We start from the raw sequence: 14,546 nt of genomic DNA, 5'->3' as shown, positions 1-14,546 counted from the left end.
CGCCCCCACCCTGCCCCACCAGCCCCCAGGACAACCCTTGCAGCTCCTGCTCCACCAGGCTCCACCTTCTACCTAGAGGGGGCATGGTCACCCGGATGCTGTGTGTGACGTCATTCTCATCTGGGGGAATGAGGGGCACCTGTGTGTGGGCCGACGTGTCTGCAGCTCCAGCAGGAGGGGCCTCTGCACGTGTGCAGACCACCCACCCGCGGCCGAGGGCAGGCCGGGGCTCCGGCGGTGGCTGCTCCCAGCCCCCAGCCCCGCAAACAAGGACCTCACGCGCTGGGGCAGGAACCAAATGTGAGTTGAGGGAGAACCCTGGACTGAGCTCATCCTACAGGAGCAGTGGTCCGGGGGCCACGGGATGCGGTGGCGGCCGTGTCAGGCAGGGGATGCCAGCTCTGTGGGGGTAGAGTCGGCCGCAACGCTGTGGAGCCGCCTCCCCTCACCCCTGGGGTGGGGGTGCTCTGCCCGCTGGGTCGAGGGCAGGTGTCACAGCAAGGACACCCGCGGAAACGCTTTCCGACCTCCAGAGGGGCGGGGCTGATAAGGAAGGCATGGCTGCACGTCCTTGCGGTGATGTTTTTTAAGTTTATTTCTCTTTTGAGAGAGAGAGAGAGCGCGCGCGCGCCAGCTGGGGAGGGGCAGAGAACCCCAAGCTCTCTCGGCACCGTCAACACAGGGCCCAACACACCACGGTGACCTGACCCAGAACCACCGGTCGGACGCTCAACCGACTGAACCCACACCACTCCCTACCCACAGCCTGCCAGGAAGGGTGCCGCTGGGGCGCCCCTGCTCCCCTCCCCGGCCCACCCCACCCCCTCCGCTTCTGCACAGCAGCCTCCCGGGCCGACCGGCACCTGCTTCTCTGGCTACAAGTTTCCACTTCTCTCACCTGCTTGCCAGCCTCCCCGGGGCTGAGCCACCGCAGGCCCTCTCCTCTCCCTGCACGAGGGCACGTTCCCACTCACCACACGTCTGGTGCAACCTGGGGGGCGGCCGTGGCCCCAGCCCAGCCCTCGGGTGTGCGCACAGCTGGCGGCAGGGGCCGCACCCCTGCTGGTCCTTCCTCCCGTCCCCAGGGCTGTGCCTCACGCAGCAGCTCAATACACCCTTGCTGGATTGGATGGACAAGGCCACACGGCCACACGTGCCACCATAACTCTTTCCATACAGGCCGGGGAGAGGCGTGTGAGACGGGCCGTGGGGAGCCCAGCACCCGGCCCGGTTTCCTTGCACTGCAGGTGACAGGAGGGCCAGGACCGCTGGGAGGGGCCGGCGTCCGCAGAGGGCTGGGAGCACCAAGCCAGTAATGCAATACTCAACCTGGACGCCTATGAGCCGGGGAAGCGGAGGGCCCACCCACCACCCGATCGCTGGCCGGGGGCCCAACGTTGGCAGAAACAGGGCACTTTCCTCCCTCCTGCAAAAGCTCCAAGGAGCCACGTGGGCTTGATTCTGCGGAGGTCAGGGAGGCCTCCAGAAGGGGGACACTGGGGCTGGTTTTGCCAGATGCGGAAGGAAAAGCGTGTTCAAGAAGAGGTCCTGCAGCCCGACAGGGAGGCTGACACAGGACGCCCCCGAATGCAGAGACGCGGGACACCGGTGGACAAGCAGGCTGGGGTCGGAGCCCGGTGATCGAGGGTCAGTGGACTGATTGATTGATTGATTGATTGCATCGCCACTCTCGAAGTGCTCCTACCTATAAGGTGGCGTTTTGGGTCACAGCTTGCAGGCCGCGTCCCTGTGAAGCCAGCAGGACTCAACGGACACCAGCCGATCACCGTGCCATCATTTCCTGGGGCCGCAAAGTGCAGAATGGTTTCACCGCGTGGGGGATCGGGGACCAGCTCTGACCCCTGGGGGTTCTGGATTGCTTTCCTAGTTCTCTTGTGTTAGACAAAAGGATGTCACAGAAGCTAACAGGGGCAGATGTCAGCTTAGGGACTGAGTGAATGGATCTCATCTCGTATTTACTCCTGTTAACGCCCGAGAACCCCACTCCCACCCTACAACTGACTCAGCTCTGGCTTCCGACGCTTTAAGGGAATTGAGAGTTTGCATTTTTCACAAATGCCACAAAAACTCGACGTGTAATCAAAGTGGTATTTCAAGCATCCAGCCACGTGTCCGATGAGTATTTTATCTTGAGACACAAGATCGGTGTCCGGGCATTTGCTGTCTCCACAGAGACACGGGATGGAAGAACCCAGGGAAGCAAGACCCCCATTGCAGACCCCGCAGCTGTGCAAGAGCGCCAGGGCCCTCCAGGCTGCCGGGCCGGTGTGCCCCGCGTGCCCCCGGCACCTGACGGCGGGCCCTCCCCCTGCTTCACTTGGCCTCCGGGAGGTGCCACGGGCTGGATCGTGTGCACCTCCCCCAGTGCTCCCCCCCCTCCCCCGCGGGCCCCTGGCCCCCGGCTCCACGTGGGGCTCGGCCCTGGTCTTCCCCATCCCAACCCCACGGCGGGTGCCCCGGGGCGGCCGCCACGACAACAGACTCCGCTCCCCACGCAGCCAGCCCGGACCCCTCCAGAAGCTCGGCTCAAGTATCCAAATGCCGGTGGGCATGGCCGCTGGGCTCCACGGGCGTCTCGCGCTAACAGATCGCAGTCGGCAGGCGGCTCCCATCTCCGACCCCCACCCTGCTCCTCTCCAGGTCTTTCCTGTCCTGCAACCGTCCTGGCCGCTCTGACCAAACGCTGGGCCCTCCCTGGCTCTTGTCCTGGCCTCTCACCTACTTGTAATCTGTCAGCAAAGCAAACTGACGGCCCCACTGTAGGTCCATCCAGCAACTGACCCCCTCCCGGCATCTGACGCCACCTTGGTCAGCACCACGTGGCAAGGGGCCCACGTGTCCTCTTGAGTCCAGAGAGCTCTGGTCCCTGATCCAACGGGCGGCTCAGCCGGCCTCTCTCGGCAAGCACGGCCTCGCCCGGGAAGCAGGTGCACGGCACCCTGAGGGCCGCACGGAGGGGCAGGCACACTACGCAGAAGCAGCGGCAGCGAGGTTACCCTCCTGGCCCGGACCCGGCGCGGCCAGAACCTGCAGGGGGACGTCGGGGCAGCTCCGATGGGCCTTCTCGTTCCGGCTGAAGGACTCACACACACGTGAAGGATCTCCTGTGCTTTCGGAAAACGGGGGCTTGTCTCCTCGTGTCCCACCCCCACCAGGCACTTACGCAGGGGCAGGGTGGGCTGCACGCCTCCGAGCCAGCGCTCACGACCCGGGGGCAGCACAGACCCGTGGGCCCACGGCGGGGGACCGGGCACGAGTCCACACGTCCCGTGTCCGCCTCACCGAGGAGTGGGGGTCCGCACTATGGCACGGGATTTCACGAGGGCAGGCGTGTGGCTTTGGGGGACAAGAAGCTGCCTCCCCCGGTGCCATCGGCACCACGTGGGCAGGACCCGGGAACGGCGGCCAAGGCTGACGGGAGACACTCACTCCCGGCCACGGTCAGCGCCCCCAGCTGGCCACGCGGACGCCACGATCCGCGCACGGACGGGTCAGGCCCAGAGAAAATGAGCGGAGAGCAGGTGACAGGGCCACGCGGGGCAGGGTTCCTGAAAGAATGAGCCAGAAGCCCGGGCCGCGCGGCCTTGCTTACGTTACTTTTAATCTCAAGAGAAACAGGAGTTAATGTTACGGAAACAGATACTATTTTCTTTCAGTGACACTCCCGGCACCCTCGAAGAGACCAGAGAAGGCCAACGGTGACCGACGGGCAGCACGTCCTGGCGCCATCCCCAAAGATGGGGCACCTCGCCGAGGCCCGGCCGCGCAGGCGCGGGGGCTCCCGCGGCGGACGCAGGTGAGGCCGGTTCCCGGAGAGCGGCCTGTGGGGACAGCCGCCTCCGAACAGATGCGGGGGTGGGAGAGCCGGCCGAGGACGGCCGGGGACGCGCTACAGCAGTATGTGGTACTTCAGGGCCCTGGGCACCCGGTTGATGACGAGCCTCCCGTCGTAGCTCAGGGAGGCGAACAGCCAGGGGTCGGCGGACGACCAGTCCACGGCGTACACGCTGTCCTCGTGCTCCTCGTAGGTCGCGATGACGCTGTCCTGCGGGGGCTCCTGACTCCTGCAAGGCACCAGGGACACGCATGAGCGAGGCGGGGGCGCGTCCTGCAGGGGCCGCCGGGGCCGCTCCTCCCGGAGCACAGAGACCCTCACACGGCCGTGAGGAGCGGGCCCCCCGCGGAGGCGGACGGAATCCGCGCTACGCCCGGGGACACTCTTTTCTCTGGCTGTGGGACAGCAGGTGCCGGGGAGTCTACGAGGGGCCACGGTTCAGGGGACGGTGGCCAGGAAACAACCGTGAGGGCTGAGCGAAGGGTGACGAGAAGCAGAAAGGACCCTGGGGACTGCCGGCGCGGCCCCCTGCCAGCCGGCCGGTGTGGCTTTGCAACGCCCTCGGCCGGGGTTCCGTGTCACCGCCCTCTGAAGAGGGGTGACGGCTCTCCTCCTCAGGAACTCTGACCGGACACGCTACACGCGTGGGGAGCGCAGACCCTGCGTGCCCACGATGACAGGACGCCGCACGCTCTCCACTCGGAGGGGCCCCTCAGGCGCTTCTCTTCCCGTCTCGCGGGGAGCGTCTACTCGGACGGCACCCCGCGCTCCTGGACGCTGCAGGGTGCCGCTCCCCAGCGAGCAGCATCCAGCTCTGCGTGACCCAACCCCCCCCCCCCCTCCAGCCCGCTCACGCGGCAGCCCTGCCCGCCCTCCGGCGATGCCGACCCGCCGTGCCCCAGCGGGCCGTGTTCCACCCGCTGCAGGAAAGCCGTCCTGGGGATTCTGTTCTCCTGAGTTTAGTGAGCCACGCGGACGGACCACGGGAGCAGGAAGGCTAGGGGACCCTGGGGATGATGTCCCCGCGTCGGCCGGCCTCCCCGCTCAGGCGCTTCTCCGCAGCCGCCCGAGTGGAGGGCAGCACGCCGTGAGTCCCACCGGCACCGGCACAGCTGTCCCGGCGAGGGGCGCCAAAGCCAGCGGCACCGCGGTCGGCCGGTCCTTGCCCCAAACGACCGCTCCTGCGTCCCCGTAGCGCGGCTCCACGTGCCTGAACAGAGCACACCTGAAGCCACGAGACAGACAAAGGCGGGAAAGGCCCCAAGCACGGAGGTCTGGCCTCAAAGTGAAGTTAGGCCGAGCTCAGGTAGCTGCGGGAAGAATTCGGACGACGGAGCGGTAAAGGACCTCACGACGGAAGGGCCGGCCCTACTTCACGGCAGGGCTCGACGGGGCCCACTCCACACCGTCCCCCCCGGGAACCGGGACACGGGACCTCTGCAGGCAGCTCCCCGCACGGACAACAGTCTCCTCGAACAAGAGATGTCCCCTTTTACACTCCACGCGGCTGACAGAAGCCGCAGCCGCACTCCACTCACAGCCGGAGGCTCCGACTCGAGCCTGGGGCCGGGGCACCCCTGCTCGGCACTAACCAGGAGCGCGACCCGCGCGAGCCCCGAGCCCCCGGGAGCCGGGCCGCTCTCGGGAGCACGAGCCCCGGTCTGAGCAGGTGCAGTCAGGACTGGAGAACAGCGCAGGAAGGAGTGTTTTGGAAACGTGCAACCAGGAGGTGCGACTTACGAGGGGAATCAAGGTTGACCACACTCCGTGTGCAACCTCGGGCTGAAGCAGGACAGGGGAACGGCTGGGGTTGGGGGCCGAGCGCGCCGGCCTGGGGTCCACGCCCGCCGCGGCGAGGGCCGCTGCCACCAACTGAGCCACATGTCTCAAATCCACGCCAGGGGAGGGGACGCCGACAGCGATCTCTCGCTCACGGGGACGGCGGAGGGATCGAGGCCAGAGAGCACGCTTAAAGACTAGTGACGGCTGTCAGGAGACGGAAAGACACCGGAAAGATCTCCTCTAGGACCCACGCAAGGAGACGTCAGCCAACGTGACCCGACTCCGACTCCCCCGCGGCAGGTGCCAACATCCTCCAGAACCGTGACCCGCGAGCGGGCAGGAGCAAGAGCCTCCCCGACCACCTGCCGGACGCCTCCGCCACGAGCCACCCGGACCGCGCGGCGGTCGGGGAGAGGAAGCCCCGCGCCACCGGGAGCCCGTGCCCTTACTTCTCCTCCGGACGGCGCTCCTCCTGGTCGCTGAGGTCGTCGTCGTCCACCAGGTGGCCGAAGGGCTCGGAGGAGATGGACACCATGTTGGACAGGATGACCCTGCTGTCGCTGCTGCCCGTGAGCACGAGCTGGTCGTGCGAGTGGTTGTAGCGGACGCTCCACACCCTGCGAGGCAAGGAGGCGGGTCTAGCAGCGCTCGGACCTTCCCGGAAGGGGTCACAGCGGGGACGTCAGGCGGCCGACCCCAGACTGCATGGTGCGACGTTAGGAAGGTCCCAGCAGACGGCTGGGCTCACTGCGAGTTTCTCCCAAACCTTCTCTGAGCTCCCGGAAAACAGACACGGGACCGAACGGAAGCGCCCAAAACCCTAAGCTCAAGAGCTGCGCCGGAAGCAGAGGGCAGGTCAGCCAGACCCCAGGGCAACGTCCACAAACAGCTGCCACGGGGCCGCGAGCGTGCTCTGGGTCTGCGCCACCGACGTGCCCGCCCAGGGAGCTCGGTGAGCCGAGCCAGAGGACGGGCGTCCCCTCGACCACAGCAATCACAGCCGCTCGCTGACTTTGGCGAACTCTACTCCAGCGTTCGGGTTTTTAATTTTCTGACTGCAGAAACATCGTGGCTTCTGGAAAGTAATTCAAAGAACTCAGATACAGACCATGAGAAGCCAACTCTCCTGTGACCTGCCCACCCTGGCCTGAGCAAGGACGCCTGACAGCAATCCCGTTCTTCTAGATGCTTCTTCCACATACATGCACACACACACGCACGAAGTATAGAGGCATATGTCCACACAAGCGTGCACACACAAGAACATATGCGCACATGCACATACGTGAACACACAAGCGTGCACACACGTAGGCAGTCACACTCACACAGGCAGTCACGTGTACAAACACACACACGCCTCACTGGAATGAAAACTAGCTCACGGCACGCACGTTGGTCTAGAGCTGCTCTCTCAGTGCTCACAAAGTACCAGACACACGGTAAACACTAAACGCCTCGGGAACGACTGTCGGGCACCCTCGGTGCCCGCACACGCAGCTCTTCTCCTGGCCTCGCCTGCTGCACAGCCCCCAGCGGCCAGACTAACCGGCCCCCTCCTGATGGGCATTCGGGCGGTTTGCAGCTTCCCAGCACCGCAAACAACGCGCGTGAACAGCCACACACACCATGTTCGCGTGTCCCAACTGGCACTCCTTCCACAGAACACAGACGGAACGTTTTCCTTCTTTGCCTACATTGATGAATCCCAAACGTTCGGATCCGGGATGAGTGTTTCTTTAGGAAAAGTAAAAGCAGGTCGACTGAGCGCTTCACAGCGGCCTTTCCAAAGGGAGAGTACCCAGCGGCCAGCTCTCTATGCCCCGCCCCGCCCGCCCCGCCCCGCGCCAGCCAGTCCCTACCAGTGCGAGTGCTCCTCCAGGGTCTTCACAGGCTCGGTGACATTTCGGGTGTCCCAGAACTTGACCTTGCAGTCGTCCCCGCAGCTGGTGAGGTAGTACTGCTTGTTGGGGTTGAAGTCCAGGTCCCGCACCAGCTGCCCGTGGGCGTTCTCTATGCAGTAGATCTGACTGCGGGAGAAAGCGGGGGGGGGGGCGCACACGGAACGCGACGCAGGCGTGAAAACTCCACTCCGCGGACTCGCACCGCCTCCCGTTCCCCGTGGAGGGCCAGCCTCCCGGGACCACGGGTCCCGCCACGGGCCTGCAGGCCGGGGCTCCCCGCTCAGTGCCTCTCCCGGCGGAGCCCAGGCCGAGGCTTCCTCAGGAGCACACCTGTGACTCCCCCCCCGAGCTGAGGAAGGGACACTGGTTCACAACCGTCACAAAGGCGACCTAGCACCTCGGGAACGAGAGCGAGTCAGAGGGGCTGTCCCTGCCCTGAGGAGTGGGGGCAGACTGAGACGGGAGGAGAGCCGACCGAGTTCCGGAAGGACACAGAGAGAGAAAAGGAACAGGTCGGCGGCAGAGTGGGAGCACAGCGGTGCTGGTGGCGGGAGACAAGACACGGGCACGGAAGGAAAAAACTGGAAAAGCATAAAGAGCAGTGAAGGAGACAGGGCCTGTTGTGGCTGGGCTGTCCCTCATCCGCTCACAGCCCCTCGTGGCACTGACGCTGGGGGCACCTCCACCACGGCCCAGTGCCACACAGGAGACACGGGGCGCTTTTCACTTCGGTCACGCGGCACGCACACACATCTGTACACGCAGACACGCGTGCACCCACACATCTGCACGCGTGGGCACACATCTGCACACGTGCGTCCACAGTGTGCGTGCACTGACATGCACGCATATGTACACACATACACAGGTGCATCCACTCGTGTGCGCACACACACACATCTGTACGTGCAGACACGCGGGCACACACTCACGTGCATACACACACACGTGTATGCACAGACCCAACGGAAACCTGACTTCCACTGCTCCAAGCTGCTCCTCCCAGGGTGGGAAATGAGAACATTCCATCCACACGAGGAGTCCTTCTGATGTCAGACACCCAAAGGCGAGGGGCAGGGCATCCAGGGAGGCTGCAGGGTGGCTGAAACCACATGGACGCCCACGGCGCTCTCAGCGCATCCCCGCTTGGCTGTGACCGGGCCTCCCCTGCGACCACGCCCCATCCCCAGTCCCCCGGCTTCCTCGCTGGTGAGCCGGCGGGTGGGATCTCCTTGCGCATCTGGCAGCCATGCGTTCCCGCGCCCTCGAGGTGGGGAAAGTCATTTCCTTCCATCTACTCCCACGCTGGGCCTGCTGGCCCTACACCATTTTAAACCTTGAAACGGTTCCTGTATCCTGCACCTTTCCAACACCCTAATATTTCTTCCTAAAAGAAGACAGCCCACCCCGAAGACTTTCCACGTGCAACAGGCAAATGTATGAAAGTACAACCGTGGCAGGTCCTAGGGCGCTGCGGGGACAGCCGCACGTGCGCGGAGCCCTGACGGAGGGTTTTCCGTGTGCCCTGGTGGCAGGGATTTTGGCTCGAAAGCACAGTACGTTCCAAAAACAACATCAAAAGCACCCCGGCTAGGCGAACACCAGAGCCGTCGGCAGAAGGAGAACTGAGTCAGCAAGGCGCGGGGCTCGTCCCCGGAGAAGACCGGGGCGAGGGGGTTCCCATGAGGCACCGTCACCCACACCCCGCCTGCTCTCTGTCCGGGCTCTGCAACAGCAGCCGCGGAGTTTCTGGTCTCCAGAGACTGTCGTTCTTCCCGCCCTTGAAGGAAGAGTGAAAACAGAGGACGAGGAGGCCACGGGACCCACAGAGACGGGTTTCAGGCGGCACGTCCTTCGGCCGCCAGCTTCCGGCTTCAAGCAATATTCACACCCCGAGGAAGTGGCAATTGATTATTTATTAGCCCCTGAGTTTCCAGAGGGGCCGCAGAACTACATTCAAAGTTGTGCCCCACCCTTGAAGGCAACACAAGCTATTTCACGACATCCGTCTCTGCGCCTCGGTGATAAATGACGGTGTGCTGAGGGGTAAACTGTATCTTAAGAACGATTGCACGGCTCCCGTTGCCACGGCAACAGATGTGCACCCCATCACTCCTTTGCCTATCAAACCACACCTGGAACAGAAAAATCACTCTTATTTGTTCCATTAGAACCACTGGCTGCGGCGCATAATGACTTAAATGACAAAGTCGGTTACCCGGGAGGCGTGTGTCTTAAAGGCACAGACACGGTCACAGGCACCTCCCCAAACTGAACCTGGGGCTGCACCTGTCACCCTGTGCTCGCTAATCACGGGGACCAGGAGCCCAGCGGCCACCCTGCCCCTGGCGAGGAGCTACACAAGCCCAGTCCTACTTTTCAGTGCAAACTGCCACCAGTCAAGGGACGTCCACACAGAACAGTAGCAGCTGAGGAACCCCGTCCACTGTGATGGGCCTGCCAGCTCCAGGCGGGGCAGAGAGACAAAGCGAGAGCTACGGCCTCCCGCAAAAGCAAGAGCGCACACACGCACAAGGGCACACGCGCACACACACAAGCACACAAGCGCACGTGCACACACGCTGTGTGACCCAAATACGCCGGACTCAGAGTCGCCCCCTCGTGGATGAGGAGGGGAGGGGAGAGGGGGCAGGGCCCAGGGCACACCCACGAGTCACAACAGCCACTGACCTCATGCTCCGCGTGTCCCACCCTCGGATGGTCGTGTCATTCGCGGTGGCCACCTGGGTACAGGTGTGGTGAGGGCTCCACCGTCCCGAGGTGAACTTCAGCTGTCCCTTCCCTTCCAGGGACGCCGAACCGGCCAGCTGGGAATTGGGTGGTGTTCCAAGGGAAGAAGAGAAAAACAGTAACGTGAACCTTTTTTCACAAAGCTTGAGAGGACGTCCCGCACGCACGGGACATTATGGAAAATAACTAGGGAGTTCTGTCTTTGTCACCCCCCCTTAAAAGGCAAAAACGTTTGAACCTTATTTGGAAAAAGCTATAAAACCAAGCACGGCAAAAATAGAAAGCATATGAATAGCCCCCGTGCTGAAGGAGACCTGCCAGGGTGTGCCGGGCTGGCCTGCTCCAGCCCGAAGGCAGCACGGCCCAGCCACTCAGTCACCTGGCCTCCCCGACGGCCACGTCCCGTCCGGCGAGGTCCAGGCACACGCGCCCCGGCGCCCAGTGCCCGCTGCGTCCTGAGTCGGGACGGCAGGGGCGTCTCTAAGACAGTACACGGGCACGATGTCCCCCCGGGCACAGCCGGGCGGTCAGTGCCCGTGCTCCCCGCAGGCCCCCAAGCCGCCACCACTACCATGCGCCTCCCGGGTTTAGGGGAGGCCTTCCCTCGCCCCCACCCAGCTGCCCCGGGCCTGGCCCCCGCCCGCCCCCAAGCCCTCTCCTTGGCAAAGCTGGGCCTTTGCCTCACAACACCCCAGGTGAGGTCTCCGCTCTGCCTTCATGGGCAGCAAGGACAACCTATTAATCCTCTCTCGGCACATAGTTAAAGGGTTACTTCCGTTCCAGGCAAGAGACAGGTACTGTGAAAAAAACCAAAAATTTAAAAAAGGGGGAGGGGGCACCAGGGTGGCTCGGTTGGTTGAGCATCCGACTCTTGATCTCAGCTCATGATCTCACGGTCCACGAGTTCGAGCCCCGAGTCCGGCTCTGGCTGACGGCACGGAGCCTGCCTGGGGTGCTCTCTCACCCTCTCTCTCTGCCCCCCACTTGTGCTCTCTCTGCCTCTCTCGCAAAATAAATAAACTTGAAAAAAAATTTTAAAAAAAGAAAAGAAATAGGTACTGTGTCCGTCCTACTCACGGGGACGCGGTGCTGGCGAGGCGTGCACGAAGCAGAGCCACGACCAGCCCGGCGCTCTGGGGACAGCAGGACCACAGTCACGCGGCCGGAGGGCAGGACAGCACCCAGGGGGCAGCCATCTCCCAAGGAGGCCCGGGGCGTGCCCAGAAATGACGGGGGGAGTGGCTGGGGACAGAGGCCGAGGCCAGACGAGCTCACGACGGGAGAACGTGGAGAATGAACACAAGGCTTTCCCAGGCTGACCACTGCTGGTCCAGTGGACGCAGGCCCACACGTGTGCCGGGAGTTCTTGGGGGCCGTGAAGGGACACCGAGGGCAGCGGCTCGGGGCCACAGGCGGAAGAGCAAGGTCAGGCGAGGGGTCACGAGGGGCAGAGCGGTCCTGGGAACAGGAGGCCTTGGCTGAGCCGGGACCCGGGGCGTCTCGGGGCGACATCGGGAACAGCATCCGTGGGGACTCACACCAGAGCCCCTCACCCCTCACCCCTGTGCCTGTCCGCACCCGCTCTGAGCTGCTCTGGCTCCCTCCAGCCCCCAGGCAGGGGCAGCGGCACCCAGAGCAGACACCCACAGAAGACCAGGCCGACCCTGAGACTCTCTGAGAGATTCCTGGGGAGGGACGTGGCCCGGCCCAGTCCGTCAGGTGCCACCAGGACCAGCGGGCGGCGGCCAAGCAGGTGGGGTGACAAGGACAGGCGGACCGCGTGGGGACAACGGACGGCGCACTTAGCCGAAGGGGCGGGGCTCTGCCCTTCCTGCTCTGGCACCAGACCTCGCGGCCCATCTCGGGCCGTCTCAGCAGCCCGGGCGCCAGGGCCCCTGGGAACGCGAGGCCTGAGGGTCTGTGGGAGGTGGCCCCGCACGGAGCCCCCGGGGGACCCCGCAGGGCACGCAGGCCACCCCCACCAAGCCACAGACGACACGGAACGGTGGCGGGCGATTCACGACGGGGACCTACAGGCCGCGCCACGGAGGATCACGAGTAAGAACGAGGCGGGAGGCGAAGACAGGTGCCCGCTTCGCAGGGGGCATCGCGGCCTAGACGCTAAGGTTCCACACCAGGCGCCAGAGACCCATGGGGGCTTGAGCCGGGCCAGCCGGTTTCAACCGCCACACTCCCGGCACTGGCTAAGAAGTATGCTCGCAGTTTCTCCTTTAGGGAAAAAATAAATCAATCAAACAAGATTTCTCCAGGTGCTATTCCACATTGCCGAGGACGGGTTAGATCAGATCAGCAGGCAGGACAATGAACTCAACACACGGCTCCCTAGTTCTCTGTCACACAGACCGGCTCGTCACCGCAGGCTTCAGAAAGGTAAAGACACGAGGTCACACCTTCAGAAGAAGGGGATGTACGTTCGACAGGGGGACTTGTCCACAGGCTGGTGGGGAAGCGTCACCGCATCGCCCCGGACACGGATGACCCTTGAGCCTCGTCACCGAGCCCTCGGCACTCGTGTCCCTTCTGATTCCATCAGGGCCCCTCGGAGAGGTTAAGTCGGCAAAACTAACGAGCACCGTCTGCTTCCAAAGCTCACTCCGCAGAACCAGCCTCCGGCCTCCAGCTTCCGGACTCTTCCAGCTTTCTGAAGGCAGCTGGCAATTAATCCATCAACCAACCAGCAACCAGCGGTGCGGCCGTCAGCAAGCACATCGAGTGGCCCCGGCCACGCCGAGTACGGCAGAGGGACAGGTGGACAGAGGGCCGGTGACCCGGCCCGCACCACACCCCCCTGCTGCAGAGGTGAGCACTCCACGTGAGGCTCGCTCCGGTGGGAACGCTAACTGGTTATCAGCTACCGCGCGGTCCTGTCCTGGTGAGGTCACTGCAGCCGCACGACGTACATGCTAACAGACCCACATCACAGATGAGGAAACCCAGGTATAGACGGGTAATAACTGCAAGGAAACCCCAGCCAGCCCGTGGCAGGGCCAGGATGAGAGATTACAACGGAAATCCGGACATCCCAGAGGAAACAGCGCTGGGCCAGCTGGAGGGGCCAGGCCGGGCACAGTGAGGACCCGGGATGGCCTCTGAGGCCGCACACACCTCAAATCGGTGAAAGCAGAGGGAGGCAGGCACAGTGAGGCAGAGACGGGAAACATACACATCCTGACTGGACAAAGGGCAGAGGGGAGGCGGTGTAGGCTGAGTGGGCAGGGTCCGTGGAAGGTCAGCCCGATGGCCTGAGGGCAGGAGGCCGGACAGCCCGTGGCGGGCAGGGCCCTCCCTAGGTATCGGCCTTCAAACCGACGGAGCCCTCTGTGCCGAGGGGCGTCCTACACCATGTGAGGTTCCCCAGTGCCGCACTGGCTTCGATGAGGCTGGCGGCCACACTCAGAAGCCCGTGTGCAGGGAACCGAGGCCCCAGGCCAACGGTATCCTGAGCTTGGGGCACAACCCCCCCCCCCCCGCCCCGATCGAGTCCTCTGATGAGACCCAGACACTGACTCCTGCACGCGGCCCCTGAGAGACGCCAGGGGTGCCCGGCCTCCAGGTCCCTGACGGTCACAGAAACTGTCGTGCCAGGTGGGGGCTGCGGGAGGCAGCCACGTTCCCGGTCATTTGTTAGAGATAAGGGACATGAGTGCCTACCAGAGGAGAGGGGAGACCACGAGCGATGGGCCAGTCTAGCCCCCTGACGTCAAGCCGGAAAATCTGAGACCAGAGAGGGTGGGCGACGCCCCGTGTCTCACACAGCGGTGGGGCAGGAACAGGACCTGGGCGCTCCCTAGCACACGATCCGCCCAGGGCAGCGGGAACGCCGTGCCCAAGGTCCCTCTGCAAGACCGCCGGAAGGAGACCTCGCCGTGTAGGTTCTAAGGCTGACTGAGCACACGCTTAGGTTTCCTGGTGACACGGAGACAGAGCTGTGCAGGAACCCCAGAGTGCAGTTCACGCGGCACCCCGCTCTTCAACACTCACGACAACGACCCCGTCCCGAGCCTCCTGCTCCAGAGGGAGGGACTAGAGCCGCCCCCCACACCTCTCTTCACAGACGGAACCCGCCCCAGCGTGTGAACAAAACACCACAAGTCTGGCGAACAAAACTCTGCGACTCGCGCTGCCGTGAGCGGCCACGTGGGCACAAAGAAGAGCCGGCAAAGTGTTTCCAGGCACAACAGCCACACTGTCTGTGCCCAGACCCCGGGCTGACAAGGCGCCGGGCTCGGCGGA

General features: G+C 64.0%; 1 protein-coding gene across 5 annotated transcripts in view; it reads right to left on the bottom strand.

Annotated features, from left to right (window-relative positions):
• Positions 1–3,596: 3,596 nt before the first annotated feature.
• EIPR1 (EARP complex and GARP complex interacting protein 1) overlaps positions 3,597–14,546 on the bottom strand; it is a 118,926-nt gene continuing 107,976 nt past the window's right edge. For all 5 annotated transcript variants that reach the window (XM_019453201.2, XM_019453216.2, XM_019453231.2 and 2 more), the window contains 4 exons: positions 10,233–10,369; positions 7,500–7,667; positions 6,088–6,255; positions 3,597–4,085 (listed from right to left, as the gene is read on the bottom strand). In XM_019453201.2, the coding sequence (XP_019308746.2) occupies positions 3,911–4,085; positions 6,088–6,255; positions 7,500–7,667; positions 10,233–10,369 (648 nt within the window). In that variant the 3' untranslated portion in view covers positions 3,597–3,910. The remainder of the gene's footprint in view (positions 4,086–6,087; positions 6,256–7,499; positions 7,668–10,232; positions 10,370–14,546) is intronic.

The sequence above is a fragment of the Panthera pardus genome, unplaced genomic scaffold (assembly GCF_024362965.1).
Source record: "Panthera pardus isolate Hobbes unplaced genomic scaffold, ASM2436296v1 HiC_scaffold_26, whole genome shotgun sequence".
Taxonomy (NCBI): Eukaryota; Metazoa; Chordata; class Mammalia; order Carnivora; family Felidae; genus Panthera; species Panthera pardus.
This window is presented reverse-complemented; position numbering and strand designations above follow the sequence as displayed.